This window comes from Pelodiscus sinensis, chromosome 32 (assembly GCF_052426305.1).
Source record: "Pelodiscus sinensis isolate ZL-2025 chromosome 32, ASM5242630v1, whole genome shotgun sequence".
In the NCBI taxonomy this organism is placed as follows: domain Eukaryota; kingdom Metazoa; phylum Chordata; order Testudines; family Trionychidae; genus Pelodiscus; species Pelodiscus sinensis.
The window spans coordinates 8,267,539-8,287,487 of NC_143083.1; the positions used below are offsets into that span (position 1 = coordinate 8,267,539).

Genomic DNA, 19,949 nt, shown 5'->3' on the forward strand with positions numbered 1-19,949 from the left:
CCCCTCCATAGAGAAGTGCCTCCCCATTTGCCCACCCTGATATAAGAGGAAAACATTTTAACAGAGCTACATCTGCAGTAATATTTTTGCATAATGTGTGCACCAAAAGAGAAGAGAAATATAGTCAACTTTTCTTCACTAAACACAGGATTGTAACAAGATAATTTTGTTTTTCACCTAGTCTATAATAGTTCTTATAGATTCAACGCAATAGCTTTCAAAGATATCTTAACTTACTGTTACCTGGACAAAAATTGAGACAGAAGTAGAAATCTTAATAAGATATGTATAATAAATCACTAGTACAATCCTTGTTGGCTTTAACTAAAGCATTAGAGTAGAAAGCTTTCAAAATTCAGATTTTTACCCTTTTACCCTATAGACCTAGGCTGCGATTTTAAATTAATCTCTGCATTGAAACCTTTTCACAATCTCAAAACCAAAAGAGACAAAGAAAAAGGAAAACATTTTAATCTGAAGAGATTTATTTTGAGAACTTCAACTTTCACGTAGTACAAAAGTTGACAAATTCAGCAAAAACCTATAAAAACGTTTTTCCTAACATATTAACATTATAATTTTTAAAGGGTAAGAGTTAAAAAACAGCATTTGTTCCAGTCTGTGTGCAGTAAAGTGTAAATTAAAAAGTCCCTGGTATGTCGAGGTATTAAACTGCTAGCTTTGGTACTGTTAGGAAAAGACATTCCGTTCACAAAACTAATGTGTCCTGGACTCATGTACAATCAGAAGATGTTTAATTTAAAAAAAAAAAATCAGAATCTTATTCTTCATTTCCAGGTAGAAATACAAGAAAACCAAGTAAATGCATGTTATGGTGATACACCTAGCATCAGGAAAAAACCTTAAAGTTTGCAACTCCACACTAATGACGTATAGCTACAGTGTTATGTTTTACCCAAAAGAAATCCGGCTGGCAATTTAAACATTTCAGTGCTTAAAAAGATTGGCAATTCAGACCCCTGTCTTTCCCAAAAAGGACCAAAGGCACTTAAAAATGGCTTTAGTATGTTCTACTATGTCATTCTGGATAGAAGACAGCACCTGGCTGAACAAATAGTTCCCTAAGTAAGAGACAAGTCCAACTGAGGTAGTAGTTCTTATTGCCCCAACTACTTGGCTAATGCATGAAGGCTTTTTGTATAAAAAACTGGTGGGGAATGGCTTTTAATAAAATTTGATACAAGCACAAGGGAAGGGAAAGGTTATCAAAAAATAACCTGGTCACACGTCAAAAGCCAGGAACCATCTTGTACAACTGGAGCATCAAAATGCTGCCATGGAGATGCCCAGATCTACTTTTATGGCCAAATCCAAGACTTCATAAAGATTGTTCTAAGCAAATAAGCCATTTTCTGAATAAAAAAATAAAGGGAACATTGAGAACTTTATCATGACCTTTAGCAGCCTTACCGGAAGCAGTTTGTAATTCCATTAAAAAAAAAAAATAAAAAAAAAAGACTGTGCTGAAGAACGGCAGGTTTTAGAAAAAAAATGAACGCAAAAGTCCAACATTTAAACAAAAACAAAAAACCCACAAACATACAAAAAATTTTGCAAAGTTTATAGATTTTAACAAGGAAGACTTAAAACTTTATAGGGGAAAGGAGACTATTTCTTTAAATTAAGCCCACTGAAAATCCATTAACAATTTTAAACAAAGGAAGTTACAAGTGCTTTACAAAATCACCGTCCGTTGCCATAACCGGGGAAGAGCTGAGTTAGGAGAGCCTGCAGTGTTTCGTTCACCTGCATAGTATAATTTTTGCCAAGATCATAGCGACAAGCTGGACAGCTATACACATCTGCTTTGAAGGATCGATCCAAACAGTCCTGAGAGAGAAAAGAAACAGGAAAGAGATTAAGTTGCAGATCTTGGCTGATTTACATGGCCCTAATTGGGCAGAAGAGAAGAAATGCATGAAGTTAATTCACTTGACAAAAGCCCAGACTGAGCCAGGACAACTCAGCAGTGGCGAGACAATGGAAGTATCTGCATGTTTTCTCCTATAAAGAAATTTAGTCAAGCAGAAATACACAATATGAATTGTTTAAATATACGATTAGACTACTGATGAGCAAAAGCTCAGCAGTTACTAAGAACAGCCACTCTCATTGTAGGAGATGGCTCACAATGGTCGTATTCATAAGTCTGTCAATAGTTAAAGTGGGGACACGAGGTTGGTGAGACAGTATCTTTCTCCCTCTAATATCCTGGTACCAACAACACTGCATATGATACTTAGCTTGCCAGTCAACTTTACTCAACCAACATCTTTTGCTTTCTCAATCAGATACTGGCAGGACAGCACAGCAGACAGTCCATTATAGGCACTTCTATGTCTCAGAACATTAATCAAGTCACCGTTATTCATGTGACCTTAATTAGGACAGAAAGACACCTTGATTTGCCTATGGAGAGAACTATTACACAGTTGTCAGACCATAATAAAAGGCTGTAGAATAGTGGTGTCCAACCACATCTGAAGCAGAAGTCATTATAGTGGCTACTGCTATAGCAAACTAGCCATACTCAACCAGCCAAATAGCCACAGGTGGCTAGCGTGTCTGACACCATGGTAGTAGAGATTTATTTTATTTTATTTTGGATAGGCAAGTACACAGGTTTCTTAATGGACAACACCACACATATCCTGGCTACTCACCTTGCACACGTTATGTTGGCACACTGTTGTGACTGGCCTAAATACCACCTCCTGACAGCAAATACACAGGAAGGTTTCTTCCACTTTATTCAGGAATTTCTGCAAGAAAAAAAAATACACAGTCATTCCATTGGTATTGCTCTCCAAACATGCAGCACAACCCAAATGACTGCACATTTGGAGAGCAATAGAACTACAAAATGCAAGAGAACTTTTCAAATAAAAATTAAAGCAGAGTATTCTGTAGAATTCAGAGAAAGAAACCTAAAATTACAACAGGTTATTCCAATCAGACTATTTAGTATTCATGTTCTGAGGATTTCCAGGCAACTAAACAGACACTGACATAACTGAACAGAATCAGTTTCCAGAAATTATTCTTGTCTGAAGACCTGAGAGCATTGGTTCTCAACCTTTATGCTGCAGACCAGGAGCGTACTGGCAATCAAAACAGGCCCAGGAAATGGGTTGAGAAGCCCCCCCCCCCCCCCCCCAACGTCACCCCTGCATTCCCCTCAGTGTTCGGCACACGGCACAGGTGGCGGGTTGGGCTCTGCATGCCGCACACAGTGCGGATGCGGAGCCACTTGGAGTGAAGGGCAACGGCGTGCGGACACAATGACCCACCGGGAAATTCCCGGTATCCCGCCGGGCCGGGCCAGTCCACCCCTGCTGCAAACCAGCAAATCCATTCACTAACTTTTGGTAGACTGGCAACATTTGCCTATTCATTATGCAAATAAATGTTACCATCTGCCTAGCCCCAACCCAGCCCCTTGCTCCCCAGTGCCTAGCACCCTTTGACCCTAACCCCTACAGCCCTTGCCAACATCTTCTTGCCCCATGACCCCACTATGCCCTTACCCAAAACCTCTTTGCCCACCCTCCCACCTGCCAAGAGCAAGTGTGCCCCCTCTAGGGAGTGTGGCCATTACTGCCACACGGTCAGGGGGGAGCAGCCCTCCTCCTTCACAACCCTCCCTCCCCAAGCGCCTCTTGAGCACCCAGAAAGGGGGGGGGGGGGGAGGGACAGAAGAGTGCAGAACTCCAGCTGGCCGCCATTACCAAGAGGAACACCTCCTGCTCCCACCTGAGCCCCAGAGACACTGCTAGCAAAAGCGGCCGCATAGGTGGCCATGAGGAGTAGAGCCCTGGGAAGGCGCCTCCTGCTCCGCCTTCTCCTGCCTGTGCCTCAATCTCAGCACTGCCACCAGCAAAAGCAGTCACATGGGCAGGGGGAGCAACCATTGGCAGCATACATAATTCCCTACCCAAGCATGGAGGGAGGGAGAGAGAGACCTCCTGCCATCACCTGAGCTACCACGGCTGCCAGAGCTGAGCTGCTGCGAACAGCCAGCTCGAGCTCCTGCAGCCACCACAGCCCAACAGTTCACAGACCACTGGCAGTTGGGAACCACTAAGACCTACACAATTCAGTGCACAGCAATCCTGGCTGCAGTGTCCTGAATGAGCCTTGCTGACTCAAAGGAATGTTTCCCGTGAAATTCAGTGAGACTATTCCCCTGTAAGGAGTGAGGTCAAGAGGCTCATGTCTAAAGACCTACTACTACAGGTTCTGGGATGAGGAATCTTGTACTTACTGGTCCATCCTTGAGAGCTTCTAGTACTTCATTCCATAATTTTTCATTGGATTCATCCTCTTTAATAAGGGTCTTTTGCTGGGATGTCAGCTTGTATGGCTCAACTTTAGTCTTCTTTGGAGTCCCTCTAGGAGAGCTGGGAAACTTCATCTCATCACCTAAAAGAGCATGTAAACCTTTTTAAAGACAAAAATATTCAGCTTGTTAAAGCACTAAGAGCTACAGAAAGATTGCCACCTTCACTTGCCTATTGTACCAACCTGCTGATTTCCTTTTCCTCTTTCCCTTCCCTGGAGTTTCACATTCTTCATCACTTCTCTTATTTTCTTTCTCCTTCTCCTTCTCCTTATCTTTGTTTGCAACAGCTTCCAAATACCCCTCAGGGTACTATGGAGAGGGAAAAAAGACTCTAAAGTAACAGACGCAAACATACCACTCTCATTGGTACTACCTCTCAAATTAACTTAAATCAAAATGATCTAAAGACAATTTGGAAAGATGTTCACATTTCCAGTCTCCTGCCCCTCCTCCTCTGGAAAACAAGTCAGGAACAGACTACAGAAAATGAGAAACATCAAGCTTTCTGGTTTCCTATTTCATAACTTTACAAAGCTTTGTAAAGTTAACTTTTAAGACAGTCCCTTACCATGCTGCAAGAAAGGAGGCTGGAACACTTACGCTAATTTATTCAAAGGCCTACCTTCTATTAGGCATCCCTGGACTAGAAGGACCCATAAAAAAGCTGACAAGGTTAGTTTCATGGTGAATCTCTGAGTAACGAATTCTATACCCCAACATACAAATGTTAGTGAAAAAAATCTATGTAAACAAATGGAGCAACAAAGCATCATTTTACAATTTACCACTTAAGAACTTCAAGTTTTGTAATTGTACTTAGTAGTTTACATTAAACACATTGCAAGTATTTCAGGTAGCACCTTCCCCTAGAAAACCCAAGACAAAAAATAAAATTGGCCATCATTTGCTTGTAACCTGGGATTCTGTGAACCAGTCTCAAAAGATATCCATAACGTAGCAGCTTGCTGGCTCCCAGAGTTCAGTTTTCCTACTGATAAATACATTGCTGACAAGTGACACTGGGAATCTCAGCTAGAAAAAAAAGCAGTTACACTCCATAAAGTGACTAAAATTTATCCTGTGAGTTTCCATGTTTATTATAATTCAATGTCCACAGATCAAGATTGCTTTACTAAGCAAGAGAACTATACTAAATGTTCAACAAACTCAGACTTCTAGAAAAGAATTTTCTTCTTATTTGTACACCACCAACTGTAAGACTTCATGGGCCAAATTTATCCTGATTTATACCTAACCCCCCCCATTGTTCTGTTGCAACTAACAGCAGAATTTGGCCCTGCAATTAGAACTTAACCATTCTGTCAACGTGCTAGGCAGGAAAATCTCAGCTCAACCTACCTTAAACTGTGCTGGTTCTGCAGCAAGAGGACTGAAAATGTAATACAGTTAAGTGAATACGCAGAACTCTCGGAAGGCAAATCAGACTTGTGATTAAGAAGGTGCCAATTCCACGGACCATAACCAGTCACACTATGGCCAGCTCTGGGCAAAACAGGAGGTGGTAGCATCTTTCGATCATGAATAGAAGATATTCAGAGATACATTTGCTAGCAAGTACAAGCAGCAACACTATCCAAAACCAGTGTTCTGTGGAATGTAGAGTTCCAGCAGAACTATATTTTGCCTGTATTTTGGGGTAAACAGTGAATACATTCCACTAACCAAATGTAGTTTTCTGATATGCTAACAGGGTGGTAAACAGGGTGGTAGAGGAAGAATTATATTAATTCTTAAGATCCTCCTTCAAAACACAAAAGAGAATCCCAATTCATCTGCCAAGGTAAAGAGGACAACAAATCTTGCATTCTTCCAAGTTCTTTCAGCAGGAACAGTTACATCCTCGATAAGAACCATGTACCTGCATTGTTAGGCCAAGTTTTTTCATCCTGTCCTTCCCTTCCTTGGTCCAGGGGGCAGGCTCCTCATCATCCCTCCTAAGTAAGTAACGCCACACTAAAAAACCAGATTTCCCCGTCTCAGGCCAATATTTCACAACCTAAAAAGGAAGAACGTATGGTCCTTAGAAGCTACAGAAACTTATTTCTGCCATAACCAAACATCAATCTTTATAATCCTCCGCCAATTCATTCCAACACAGGAATGCCATCTTACCTTGTATATGCCATCATATCGGTTTCCCTCTGAGGGAGCATATTTGCTGTGTTTGCCTCCCTTTACATTCCTCACCACCCTGACTGGCTTCCCAGCTCTCCAATCCTTGGCCTCTGCTCCATCTTTATCATTGATGGGAGCACTGCAATTCAGAGCCAGAGCTCTGCAAGAATAAACCAATTTAATGTATTTACTAGGGAAGAACAATCCAGAAACAGACATGAAATTAAAAAAGCCTAGTAATAAGACTACTAGAAAGGATATGAACATGAAGGCAGTAGTAGTGTTCAGTCAAATGCTGAGCAGCACATATACCCTGCTTTGGCTTTGAAAAAAGAGATATACCAGCAAGATTCAACCAACGCTATTGAGAAACTATTCACCATGCAGCTCATGAGCTGTTTTGCTCAGGCATATTCACTTTTCAGTAGTGGGATGTACTTATGATTGCAAATCAACACTCTGGGTATGTCTGCACTAGCCCCCTAATTCGAACTAGAGTGGCTAATGTAGGCATTCGAACTTGCAAATGAAGCCTGGGATTTAAATATCCCGAGCTTCATTTGCATGTTCCCAGGCAGGCACCATTTTTAAATCCCCTTAGTTAATCCAAACTAAGGACTCAGTTCAGATTAACTTCTGACTGCCGCGTGTAGCCGCGGGCAGTCAGTTCGAACTAAGGGATTTAAAAATGGCACCCGCCCGGGAACATGCAAATGAAGCCCGGGATATTTAAATCCCAGACTTCATTTGCAAGTTCGAATGCCTACATTAGCCACCCTAGTTCGAACTAGGGGGCTAGTGTAGATATACCCTCTCTGAGTAAGGAAGGTATTTAAACAGTATACTTCCAAAATTCTAGGTAACAGTATGAAGTCTTATTCACCCATTTTATTTGTTTATTCACTTGCCCAGTCAAAATGTGAAATATTAACTTTGGGGAAGGCCAAGCAACCAGATGGCTAGAAACATGATAATTGTCCTCATTACCCAATACCCTTAGTGAGCACTGTATTTTAATACAGAACATCACATGGATTGCCTGTCTTGCTTCTCAATTACCTGCACAAACCTTCTACTCAAAAATCACAACCACAACATCTTCTTGCCAACAAGAGTAAACTATTTGAATTTTAAAAGGGCCTTTTGTTAGTTGGGGGGAAAAAAAGTCCCATGGGACCAGCCATCCCTGCAGATTGGTAGCATATACTGTATGGGTCAAGAATATGCCATAAACTATAGTTTGAAAACTTGTGTTCCAATTCATTACTCTGTTGTTGGAGGTTGCAGCAAATATTAAATCCGGGTCTAATCCCATTTCCAGTGTCCTACAGGGACTTTTCCTCTTACATATTGATCTATAAGCCACTACGCACAGTAAAGCTATCACTTGGAAGATCTTATTTTTGGTTTTCTATGACAGGATTAGCTTTTATTAGTCTATTGTAGTGGCAGACACGAAGCAGGAAGTTTCATGAGGCACAACCTGAAAGTATCCTACCTGTTCATGTTGGTGAGTTTTTGATCACAAGATTGTTCCGCTGTACGTTTGTTTCCAGAAAGATCACGACCACCGCTCCCCGTGTAAGTGAAAGAATTTCCATGGTCCTAAAACATACATTGATTGTTTAGTCATCCATATTCACAAAGTAGATGAAACAAAGCAGTACAGCTCTGGTGCAACAGTACAGAGCAATACACCGATCTAGTTGAGAACACAGAAGACAGATTCCTAATCCCAGCTCTGCCAGATTCAGTTGTCTTGTCGATTCTTGAACTAGTGTAGACAGTTCAAAAGGAGCCACAGAACAAGTACAAGGTGACGGTGTACAGCACTAGTGAAAGGGATTTGTAAAGGCGTTGGCAGTCTCTGTGCGCCCACTTGTGACCAGCTCTAGCACTGCAGGGGAGCCTCAACCTTACTTTTACAAATAGGCATCAATACATTCACTTGAACAGATCTAAAGGAGGAAACGCCAATGCCACTAACAAAACAGTATTACCCCCTTTTCAATAAGGTCCTCACCTCAGGACCCTGGTATAGTGTTCCAAAACTTAAAACTCTCAAAGTCAAGTTTAGTCAAGCTAGTATCTTGGAGCCAGAGACCCCACTTCCTGCTGCACCACCTCTGTTCCCTTTTCCCTTGCCCTGGGCTTCCTGTTTAAATTGCTTTTTAAACAGGAAGCTGAGCCACCACCACAAGTTAAAAGGGCTCCCCACTAGCCTCCATCAGGAAGTCAAACCAGCCCTTGCAGCCCCAGAATTAGGGGCAATACAATTTGCCTCCCCTTGGTCCTTGCATACCATTTGACATAACTGTGCCAAAGTCTGACCTTGTGGGACAAAAATTTAAGCCACGGGCCAATAGGCACTTAAGATATGTTGTATGTTTCACTGGCGGTTTCATGGATTGTGGAGGCATGTATTGGAGGAATAAAGCTGAGAGGCAGAAGAACGAGAAGCATTATTGGACAAAGCCAGTGAGAGTCAAGCCTGTCCACACTACAAAGCCAACAGGCAAATCCTTAAAGTAGTGCGTCAGCTGTTCTTCCTAATTCAGTAGGAACACTACGTTGACATAGGAAGATGTGGGAAGAAGGAAAGAGGAGATTCTTTGTGCATTTTGAGGGGAAAAATGGGTCTTCCAGGAAGAGTACTGTTTCCTAGAGACAGGAGAGACACAAAAGTGTCATAGGAGCTTAATTCACCTGTTCCTGACCCCCCACTTCTTTATCTTGTTCTCCCTGTCTGCACTGGTGTCAAGTTCTTCAGGTAAAAGATGTGATGTAGAACTCAGAGAATCAGATTAATCCAACTTTGTGTTTTAAATACAAAAATATAATTCAGTACTCCGGGATCATTTAGAGAGAAGATCAGCAACAACACAGTTCCAAGATTCACTTACTATATCATCTTCATAACCTCCTGCCAGGACCAGAGAGTAAGCACCATCATTGCTTCTGCCATGTATACCTGCTACATGGGGCCGGTGAACACCAGATTCACTCACCTAGAAGAGATCACCCGTGCAAAGTGAGTGCAAAATACTATTAAATCAAAACAATGTTTTGCATCTGATTTGCCCAGAGCATTGAGAAAACAAACAACGAATTGGGCCCTATAACTTCAGGTTGAGAAGGAGGCACAGATGAAAAGCAATGTCTAATGGACAAATCCGCTCCCTTCCCCTTCCCCCCCCCCGGATGCTGACTATGGGTACGTCTACACAGCAAGTTATTTTGAAATAATGTCAAAATACTGTCAAACTGGAGGACTTCTTACTCCAACTCTTGTAACCCTCATGAGGAGCGAAGAAAAGTGCTCTATTTTGAAGTAAGTGCTGTGTACGTCCTCTCACTTTCAAAATAATCTACACAATTAGCATAGCTTAGTTTCCATAGCTTATTTCAAGTTAAGCCCTACTGTGTAGACACACCCTATGTGAAGGAAACATTCATGTTTGTGTGCCACTTGAACTAGATGATTTATGATAGAAAACTTATTCAGCATTGCTTGGGTCCTTCAGGGCAAGGGACTGGCCACATGGAGGTACAGGGAGGTCACAGGGCCCTGCAGCAGCAAGGATGACACTGCAACGGTGCACCTCCCTCAGCTCTGGAGGGGGGGAGGGGGGGAGATCTCTGGTGTCTAGCCCTAGCCGCCAGCTCCTGTGGGGGAGGGGTGAGGGGGGTGTAAATGGGCAATGGCTGGGAGATCCAAGGCTGCATGGTTCAGACACAGTTGGGCTACTCAGGAAGGGGGGGGGGGGGGGGGGGGAGAGACGGACACCTGTGTAGCCCAGCCCAAGGGGCAGCTAGGCTGCTGGCCGGCTGTGATCTACCATCCCTCTTCTGCATCCCCTCAGGTCCAGTGCTTCAGCCAAGGGAGAGGGGTTTGAGGCACTCTTACCTGGACTGGTGGACAGCAACATGGAACCCTGGCCCAATAGGCCATTCTCTTCCTAGTGTGCCCATCTCTTCCTCCTCCCCCCTCCCCCCCCCCCCACCATGGTAACTCTGCAGTATAACTGTCCCTCTGATCAGCCCCTTCCTTTTCCATGATATCAAAAACCAATCCCATTCCATGCACATCTCATTTTCCCTAAACAACCAAACCCTGGCCTTACTTAACATAGGGTATGGAGAAGCTGTATATCAAATTTGATGGTCCTAGCTCTTACCATTTAGGAGGAGTTCTTGAATAATTAACTCAGATGGACACACATTCATATTTTATAGATACCAAGGCGGGGGGTGGGAGGGGGGGAGGAGAAGGGGGAGAGAAACAGTTGAGGGAAAGCTATTTTATTCTGACTGTCCATAGCACAGTTAGGGATGAGTAAAGGGAAGTGTTATGCTTAATTCAGTTCCCACTCTTCACTCCCTTCAATTATGGGGTGAAAGAGCCCTTTTTTATATATCTAGGTCATCAAGAGAACTCTCCAGCAAAACGGGAGAGTTTTAAACGATTCAAGTCATCTTTTTACCTCAACACAAGACAAAACAAGTCCCCATACCTTACACTCACAACAGACAGAGCCAGTATTTTCCTCTCAGCATGCTGAAGTCCTGCGGCAAATATGCCAATACAGATTCTATTTCCAATTCCTTGGGCAAGAAGTACTTCATTCCCATTTTATCCTGTCACTGCAGCACTGCTATTTCATACCTGGACTCTGAATTTCCACATGGTGCCAACTGGAACCCCAGGAATTGGTCCATAGTGGTTAGAGGGTACAATGGTGCATTCTCTCGTGCGACCCACACATGCCATACCCTGTTTCAATGAGAAAGCCAAATCTAAGAACTACCGTGAACTATCATGCTTTACATATTAAGGTACCAAACAAAACAAGCTTTATACCAACCTTGCCCCAGTCTCTCCGAGAGGATGAATTAGCAGATGCCATCTTGGCCTTCTTTTTACTTTCTTTCAACTTCTCTCCTGCTAAAACCACTTCACTTGCATCATTCCGACATTCAGGGCAATACCTAGAATTGCCAGTCAGTAAAAATTAGCTTGTGGTAGCCCCTCAAGTATTGGGATTGGTGAATTATAAAGTAGAAGCTTGAGAAGTTTCATCTTAAGTTGTATGCATTGCTATACTGACAGTCTCTCAATGAGAGAATTAAAATTCTAATAGCTACAGCTGTTCAGACAGGGTACATGCACAGCTTTCCTGGCCCCCAGAGACAGGGCTGTCTGAGAAATAGTATGGACTGCTGGAACAGAGAATAAATATCCACATTATGTTTAATGACCTGGATCTCAAAAAGGGTGGAGCCACGATGGACAAGGCAAGACAAAAATTCTGCAGTAACTGTTCAACTAGCTGGCATCATTTTGCCTCCACTCTGGACAGGATCTACATTGACAGCTATCTGCAGTGAAACAAATTGGCTCATTCCATCCTGCCAATAAACTCTTCCCCACACACAATCACTGAAGTGACTACAAGTCAGATTAGCAACTCTAATGATCACATTGACAAGAGAGAATTCATCAGATATCAATATGCAGTAGTTTTAAAAGTATGCAAGCTATCACCGCCACAACAATACAACATAAAGAGGATAGCTTAATCCCCATCTAGTTATTTTGCTTGCCCAAGCCAAGATGTCTTAAAAGCAGTTTAATTCTCAGAATACTGAAGACCCCTTTAAGGAGTCAACTTGGGCACCCACATTTTAGGGATGTAATAGTATAGTCGGTTAACTGACTAACCGATAAGCAAAACCTTATAGGTTAATGCTATGAACTATACGCATTTCACCCTTCCCCCTGCCAGTAATTTTTTTAGCAGGGTGGGCCATCAGCCTGGCTCATGCTGTGTCCAGGACCTACTCCTGCTGTGGCTCTGCATTTAAAGAGTGTTAGGAGCCAGGTGGGCAGGCAGCCGGGCTCAGTTTTGACTTGCACCAGGTCTGGGAGCTCAAATCCTACCTGGACAGGGGCTGCTGCCATCCTGCATAGCTGCCTTTTTATCAGAGGCAGCAGCCCATGATGATGGGGAGCTGATTTTTAAACTGGCTCCCCTCATGGACCAGTGCCCGCCTGGCACCCTGTGCTGCTGCCTCTGACGCAGAGGCAGGGGGCTCCTCAAGACTGAAGCTGCAGCCCCGCCCCCAGGGACTACAGAATAGTTGACTAATTGATAAGAACTCTGAGATTGCTCAACTATTTGATTAACCAATATTTAACATCCCTACCACACTTCCTCCCTCCCCCCCCCCCCCCCAAAAACACTAATTACTATAGAAATTTTAGTTCAACACAACCAGGAAAAAGTTTTAACTCATGAAATGCATATGCAGCGTGCTTTTCGATTGGCCAGTGTTGGCAAAGTGGCTGCTTATTTTGCTTTCCACAAATCAGCAGTGTTCATAAAACTTACCTATAAAAAACAGTAATACTCTGGCTGAGAAACCACATACTATAGCCTTTCCTTTGTTACTAAATGTATTTAAGATTTTAAACTGAATCAGACTGGTTTTCATATTACTGTAAGAAGCCCAGCATATTTTTAGTACTATAAAACAAAGATTTGTGGTTTCAGAAAATGATCCAAAGCTCAGAACAGTTTAATTCAGAGATCCATCCCAATTTAGAGAAGGCAAAGCTTCATAGTACTGGTGAAGTCTTATTTAGCTATGTCCCAATACTTCTAAAACATACATCTAAAAGGTAGTGTAAAAGCTTCCTACATTGATGGAAAAAGCTTTTCTGTCAATGTAATTAATCACTAGCAGCTGGCACAAAGTCAAAAGAAAAATTCTGTCTATCCGCACCTACAGGCAGTCCCCGGGTTACGTACAAGATAGGGACTGCAGGTTTGTTCTTAAGTTGAATTTGTATGTAAGTCGGAACTGGTACATATTGTATGGGAAACTCTAGCCAAACATTTCTCCAGAGCTCAGTTTTATTCTCCCACACCTCACTTCCCTCAGTCCTTTATTCTCAAGCTGAGGTGTCTGCTGAGAAAAGACGCTCCACGTCTCCCTGGTCTGCTGGGGGGGGGGGGGGCACTAGCTTCGCGTCTCCCTGGTCTGCTGTGGGGGAAGCAGCTAGTGCAGGGTTGCCTCACCCCGTTTGTAAGTAGGGATCCGATGTAAGTCGGATCCATGTAACCCGGGGACTGCCTGTATACCGGGTATATGGGTGACTTAAGTACACAGCTCAGAGAGAGTGTGACTTTTTCATAGCCTTAAGTGACATAGCTAAGCCATTCTAATTTTTGAACATAGGCCAAAGTCACAGAAAATGTCTCTGAAGATGTTTTAAATTAAGTTTTGTTTTTAAAAAAAACCACCACCCCACAGGTTCAGCTCATGTTTAATTGATTCATTTAAACCTGAATTCTCTCATATTATATAAAAAAAATTTCCTGCAGGACAGTGATGTCATCACATCACACTGCATCTCATCTGCCTCCTCCCCCCACCTCCTTCCCCAGTGCTCAGTGCTGCACTGCAGGCTCCATCCCTCCCACCCACCTGCCTGCTGTAGGGAGAGCGCAGGGCCTGGTGAGGCCGTGGAACACCCCCCTGGCAGCTGGGGGAGGAGGGAATAGGGGAGAGAGGAACTAGGCACAACCTTGCCCCGGCCCCCCTTCCCAGCAACCAGAGGGAGAGAGCCAGGCCAGACATGGTGTCAGCTGGGCCCAACCCCCCACTCCCAGTGGCGGGAAGGGGGTGCCAGCTTAGTCTCAGGGAAGGGGCTAGCAGATGGGGGAAGAGAGCCTTGGCCTGGCCCTCCCTGGCAGCTGGGGGCAGGGGAGGAGGGAGAGAGAGGTGAGGGGGAAGGAGAGCCAGGGCTGCTAGCCCCAGAAAGGAGGTTGGCAAGCGCTGCTAGAAGGGGGCTCAGCCCCCTGGTAGTTGTTTAATAAGGAATTAACTTGAACTAAAACGAAATAGCTACAATTCAGCTTTAAATTGATTTTAATATCATTCATGGGGTCTTTCCCCATGTAACAAAATTGGTTAAAATGGTATGTGCGCACATACAAGGCCGTACACTTCTCACCATCCACAGCCTACATACAAGTTGCAATACTAAACAGGCATTTTCAGGACTTACCAGTCCTCCTCATCTGGTATGCTACTGAGAGGAGGGTTGAGACAGTAGATGTGGAAAGCCATGTCACACTCATCACACATTAGCTGTTTATCTGGATCCTGTTTACCTCCACACACATGACAGGCACACATCCTGCAGGTCTTGTTTGGGTTGTCTTTACAATGTTTACACACTGGTCCACTCTGCCCTATGAATATACAGAAATTATAATTACTGCTGCTTTAGATTTCAGAAAAAGGTAGTTATATTAAGAAGGGCACAGCTTCAAACATTCTCACATCACAATAATAGGATGCAGTGTAAAGTTTAAGGGCTATACAAAAAAACCTCACTTTTTAACGGGCTGTTGCTAGCTGGACTAACACTACCAGGTTCTTCAATTTTGTAAATTTCATCCACAAAGATAATTCTGCAGTCATTCAAGGAATCCCCAGCATCCCTAAGGGGAAAGAGACATAAAAGTAAGTAAAAATCAGCCCTTTAACACACAAACTCACTGCTCCCCAGATATGCTATGCAATGTAGACTAGGAGACAGGGTAAATATATCCTGTATCAAAAGAAATGTCAATGAAGCATTCTCAGTCACACAAGATGATCAATTAACAGACTGTTAATCAATGAGGCAACAGCACTGCAGCTATGGTGCTATAGTGCCCAGAGTAATGGATATGGCCTTAGTACTGTTGCTCCTGTCCAGCTGTAGACTAAGCACTGGTCTATAAGCTATTTTTGGTCAGCTATACAGATTTAGAAATATAGTTAAAAGCAATACAGAAACCCACATATATCTGTAAAAAAGTACTTTACAGTTATAGCAGTGCAAAACATCTGTGTAGAGAAGTCTTAATAGATTCATTTCAAGGACATATTCTAGTTAAGTTAGGGCTAGTGTGTAAAAACAAAAGTTTCTTTACCCAGCTGTTCATTTCTTCCCAGGCTCTAGTGTAGGGGTTCCCAACCTGGGGTACGGCGTACCCTCAGGGGGTACGAGAAGCTTGTCAAGGGGGTACGGGGAATATTTGGTAAATAACTAGATTATCCTAAATGAAATATTCCAAAAGTAGTCATGTTAATGAAAAAAGTTGTGGATTCTAGAGTCTAGAATGTATTTCCTTTCATATTGAATAGGGGGTACAGGAAGATTTACTAAAAGTCAAGGGGATACGGGGACCGAAAGAGGTTGGGAACCCCTGCTCTAGTGTCTGCTCTCTCCTGTTCAGCACTCTACCCTCCTCAACTGTCTCTTCCACACCCTCTAACCCAGCTCCACAGCAAATTCTTCTATTAACAATCTCTTCATTCTAGCCTCACTGTGGGTACGTCTAGTCTACATGCCTCTGGCGACAGAGGCATGTAGATTAGGCTACCGGACATAGTAAAATGAAGCGGCAATTTAAATAATCGCTGCTTCATTTAAATGTACATGGCTGCCGCGCTGAGGCGACAAACAGCTGATCAGCTGTTTGTCGCCTCAGCGAAATAGTCTGGACGATCCCCTGCCGACATCAAAGGTATTTGACGACCACCCAGGTAAACTTCATCCCAGGAGGCATACCTGGGTGGTTGACAAATACCTTTGATGTCGGCAGGGGAGCGTCCAGACTATCGCGCTGAGCCCTGAGCCGACAAACAGCTGATCAGCTGTTTGTCGCCTCAGCGCGGCAGCCATGTAAATTTAAATGAAGCGGCGATTATTTAAATCGCCGCTTCATGTTACTATGTCCGGTAGCCTAATCTACATGCCTCTGTCGCCAGAGGCATGTAGACTAGACGTACCCTTTGAGTGCTCCACATTCACTACATTGATGGCTGTTGCCAGCACCTCTAGCCTGGCCACCTCGCCCCCTATATTGTTATTTGGAGCTCTAGACATGGACCAAGACCCCACCTAGATTCCATAGGTGGGAACAAAAGAGCCCCAGCCTGAAAGGATTTACAATCCTTCCTACCAACATGAAAAGGAATTCAGACTACATAAAATCACCCACGTAGGGAACAAGATTTGCTGAAGCCAACATTATCTGAGGTGGGGGCTGAGCTCAATGCAAACCTACAATTCAAGCATTTCTCAGCAAAAGTATGCTTAAAATTATTAAGATATCATCTAAAAGTTGCAAAACTTTAATACTGAAACTGAGCTCCTTGCCTGAAACCCTCTTTCCCGCCCCCTCCCTTTTTCAGAAACTCCCTGCATTTCTACCTAACCTCTGAGATAGAGATCCTATGAACCTCCCATTCCAGTCTTCCCATACCAAAGGCCACAGAGCCATTATTTCTCCCATATCTCATTGGCTGTGCATTGCCCATTTCCTCCATACCAAGACACTCCAATCACCTACTCGGGATTCTGCATGCTTTCCCTCCCCTTACAGAGGCCCATTGATGATTCACAGTTGTGTCATTAACTTGTCAGGCCTCACATACTCATGACACCTAACAATGTTCAGATATATACTCACAAGGTGGCATAACATCTCACTGAAAAAAAACTAGTAACCCATCCATCATTGAGTGATGCATGTAGGTCACATACAAAGATATGTATGTGCTAGAATTATAATCTTAAAATGTATTTAAAGCACAGTATTCTTAGGCATTTCTTGCCAGTCAAAGGAACATTTGCTTGTTGGACTAGCCCTGGTCATCAGGCAGTGAATTTTCAAATACACTTTAAAAGGTTTCCTGGACTATAAAAACAGAGGAAAAAAACATGTGATCCATCACTTGGGGGATTCAAGTGACCAGAGCACTCAATTCACAGAATATTGTGTCCTTCAACCAAAGCAGCTGAAGTATCTAGGAACTGAATATAGGTGAGAAACTCCTTCAGCAAGTTATAATAATTGCCTAATTTATGATTTTATCTTGGGCTACAACAGAAAGCCGACTTAAGGTACATAACTCTACCTGAATAACATAGCCAGAGTTGACGTCCCTTAAGTTGAGTTACCACAGGTGTTAATGGGAGAAATTCTCCCATTGACCTCTTATTCTTCCCATCCCAGGAAAGCGATCTGCAGGTGACTTGGAGGGTCTTAATCAGACCCACCAAACTAACCACCAATGGATCAATCTCAGATTATCATTACCATTTAAGGCACCCGGAGTTGCGAGAGCAAATGCTGACAACTCCTTACTGGTCAGGGTTAAACCACAATACATCATCCTCCCCTTCCCCCCCCCCCCCCCCGGCCGCCGCCGCCATTCTGGCATGCTTCATTCTTCCCTCCCCATGGGAAGGGCTCTGTATGAATCCTCATTACTCCTTTCCCAAACCCGTAAGAGGCTGTGGAATGCCTACCTTTCCCTCTCCAGACACTAAGGTCCCTCATTTTCCCTTCACATTTCTGCAACTGTGTGCACTGACTCCTGCACTATCTGGGTGCAGGAGAGAAGTCATTCAGCTTGTCAATATATTAAAACCATCAATAGAATGATCAGGTTTATTATGCTAGAATGTGTTAATGGATACCATCAAGTAGTTCTTTGATCTGCGGAGGTGCTAAAAGCTATCAGACTCATTTATCCTCCATTTTCAGTTTTCCAAATTCCCTTAAAAAAATTAAAAGGATTCTGACCATTGATGCCTAGAACATTCCCTGAAATACAGGCATTGATTGAGTGCAACATTAAAAAAGCTTTATTACACACAATAATGCCACTGGATTGAATATAAAGGCCCATACAAGGTTGGTCAGAAATGTGTGAACTAAAAACTGGCACCAAAACCATAATAAGTGTGTAGATAAGATTCTGGCCTTTTAGAGATTTGTGCATCTGTCTGAGTCGGTCTGTTCAAGATCTCCTTCCAAACAGTAGGATCATCAAATTTGGGATGCAGCTTCCTCTTCTCCTAACTTAAGGAAGGCCAGGATTTGGTTATGAAAGAAAAACCAAAAGTGCTGGGAACAGGGCTGTTTTCCATAACATGGAAAAGGAGGAGCTGGACTGTTAGTATAGCATCCCTCCGAAGTGCCCACTGGAGGCAGCAAGCCTGAAAGGTAGAGGTATACTGTGGAGTGACCACAGGGGGCAGTCATACCACTAAGGAAGTGGCCAGCACAGTTGGGGCTCCACCATCTTGCATGTCACCAGCCCTGGTAAGTGGGAGACATCTCCACTGCTTCCCATCCTGCCCGGGAGGAACCAAGAGGAAGGGAGAGAGGCCATGCCAGCCCCTGGGGTAGGGATGTTAAATATCAGTTAATTTAATAGTCAATTAACCTCATGAATTCTTATCAGTTACTTGACTATTGCATCCTCCCCAGGGGTGGGGCCTGCAGCCAGTGTGCTCTGGCAAGGTGGGAGCTGATCTGCAAGGGGAGCCAATTTGAAAGCCAGCTCCCCATGTGGGTTGGCTGCCTGTTGCCCACACACACTGTTGCCTCTGATATAAGCCAGCCCACTTTAAAAAAAAAAAGTTTACTGGCTGGGGGGAGGGGGGGGAAAAATGTGTGTCATCTATAGCGTTAACCAATAAGCAAAAGCTTATTGGTTTAATTGACTACAATATCACATCCCTATCCAGCAAAAAGCCTGTGGGTAGGGTGCATAATCCCCACTGGCAAGGGCTGCCCCCGAGCAGAAGCCAGCCCCACCCCAAGCCCAGCCTCACTCCAACCTTTACTGCAGCCCCCTGTCACCACACACCATTTCTGTTTCAAAGGCATAAATTCATAGTGTCTAGATAACTGCATCTACCTTCATGCTCCAAGTCAGGACTTCATCAAAAGAAGCTTAACATAGCATCCTACAAAGTATTTTTCTACCTAGCATTTATAAAATGAAAGCAATGGAGTTCACATACACCCACCCCCCGGAAGATATTAAAATAATTTGGGCTAATGAATTAAAACTAGCAAGTGGAACTCATTCTACTAGTCTAATAGATGTCCAAATCAAATGAACCAAAGAAAACCAAATGGCTAACAAAAGTTAGAATTTTACATTCCAATCAATTTGCTAGTCTTATTAGCAGCATAACTATTTTAAAAAATTGAAAGCAAGGACGATAAGTAGAATCTATTAAATAAAGAATATTACTTGCAAACAGAAAATTTGAAAGTAATTTTACAAATCTACATCTCCTTTTCACTCTTTTAGGCTTAAGGATTACTTACCCAAGCAGTATCTTTGCATACATCTCCTTGTTCATTCTAGTTTCCCGTTTTCGCAAAATCTCTGCATCATACCAAAAACCTCTCTCTTTTGGCTCATCAGGATTATAGTTGACCATCACCACTTGCCCTACTTCTAATTGGTGCCACTTCAAAACAGTCCGTGCCCGAGTACGTACATCTTTTGAACTCAGCTCTACAACTCCATTCTCTGGGTAGCTTTTTTGGGGGAAAGAGTTAAAATTATAATCAGATTT

At 43.3% G+C, this 19,949-nt stretch overlaps 1 protein-coding gene across 3 annotated transcripts in view; it reads right to left on the reverse strand.

Moving 5' to 3' along the window:
- Positions 1–467: 467 nt before the first annotated feature.
- UHRF1 (ubiquitin like with PHD and ring finger domains 1) overlaps positions 468–19,949 on the reverse strand; it is a 31,161-nt gene continuing 11,679 nt past the window's right edge. For 2 of the 3 annotated variants that reach the window (XM_075903059.2, XM_075903057.2), the window contains exons 5-17: positions 19,696–19,911; positions 14,906–15,012; positions 14,574–14,760; positions 11,365–11,488; positions 11,166–11,273; positions 9,403–9,507; positions 7,998–8,104; positions 6,497–6,659; positions 6,243–6,380; positions 4,546–4,672; positions 4,286–4,461; positions 2,685–2,783; positions 468–1,851 (exon numbers count right to left, since the gene is read on the reverse strand). In XM_075903059.2, coding sequence (XP_075759174.1) covers positions 1,705–1,851; positions 2,685–2,783; positions 4,286–4,461; positions 4,546–4,672; positions 6,243–6,380; positions 6,497–6,659; positions 7,998–8,104; positions 9,403–9,507; positions 11,166–11,273; positions 11,365–11,488; positions 14,574–14,760; positions 14,906–15,012; positions 19,696–19,911 — 1,804 coding nt within the window. In that variant the 3' untranslated portion in view covers positions 468–1,704. The remainder of the gene's footprint in view (positions 1,852–2,684; positions 2,784–4,285; positions 4,462–4,545; positions 4,673–6,242; positions 6,381–6,496; positions 6,660–7,997; positions 8,105–9,402; positions 9,508–11,165; positions 11,274–11,364; positions 11,489–14,573; positions 14,761–14,905; positions 15,013–19,695; positions 19,912–19,949) is intronic. The other variant, XM_075903060.2, reaches the window with a different exon arrangement.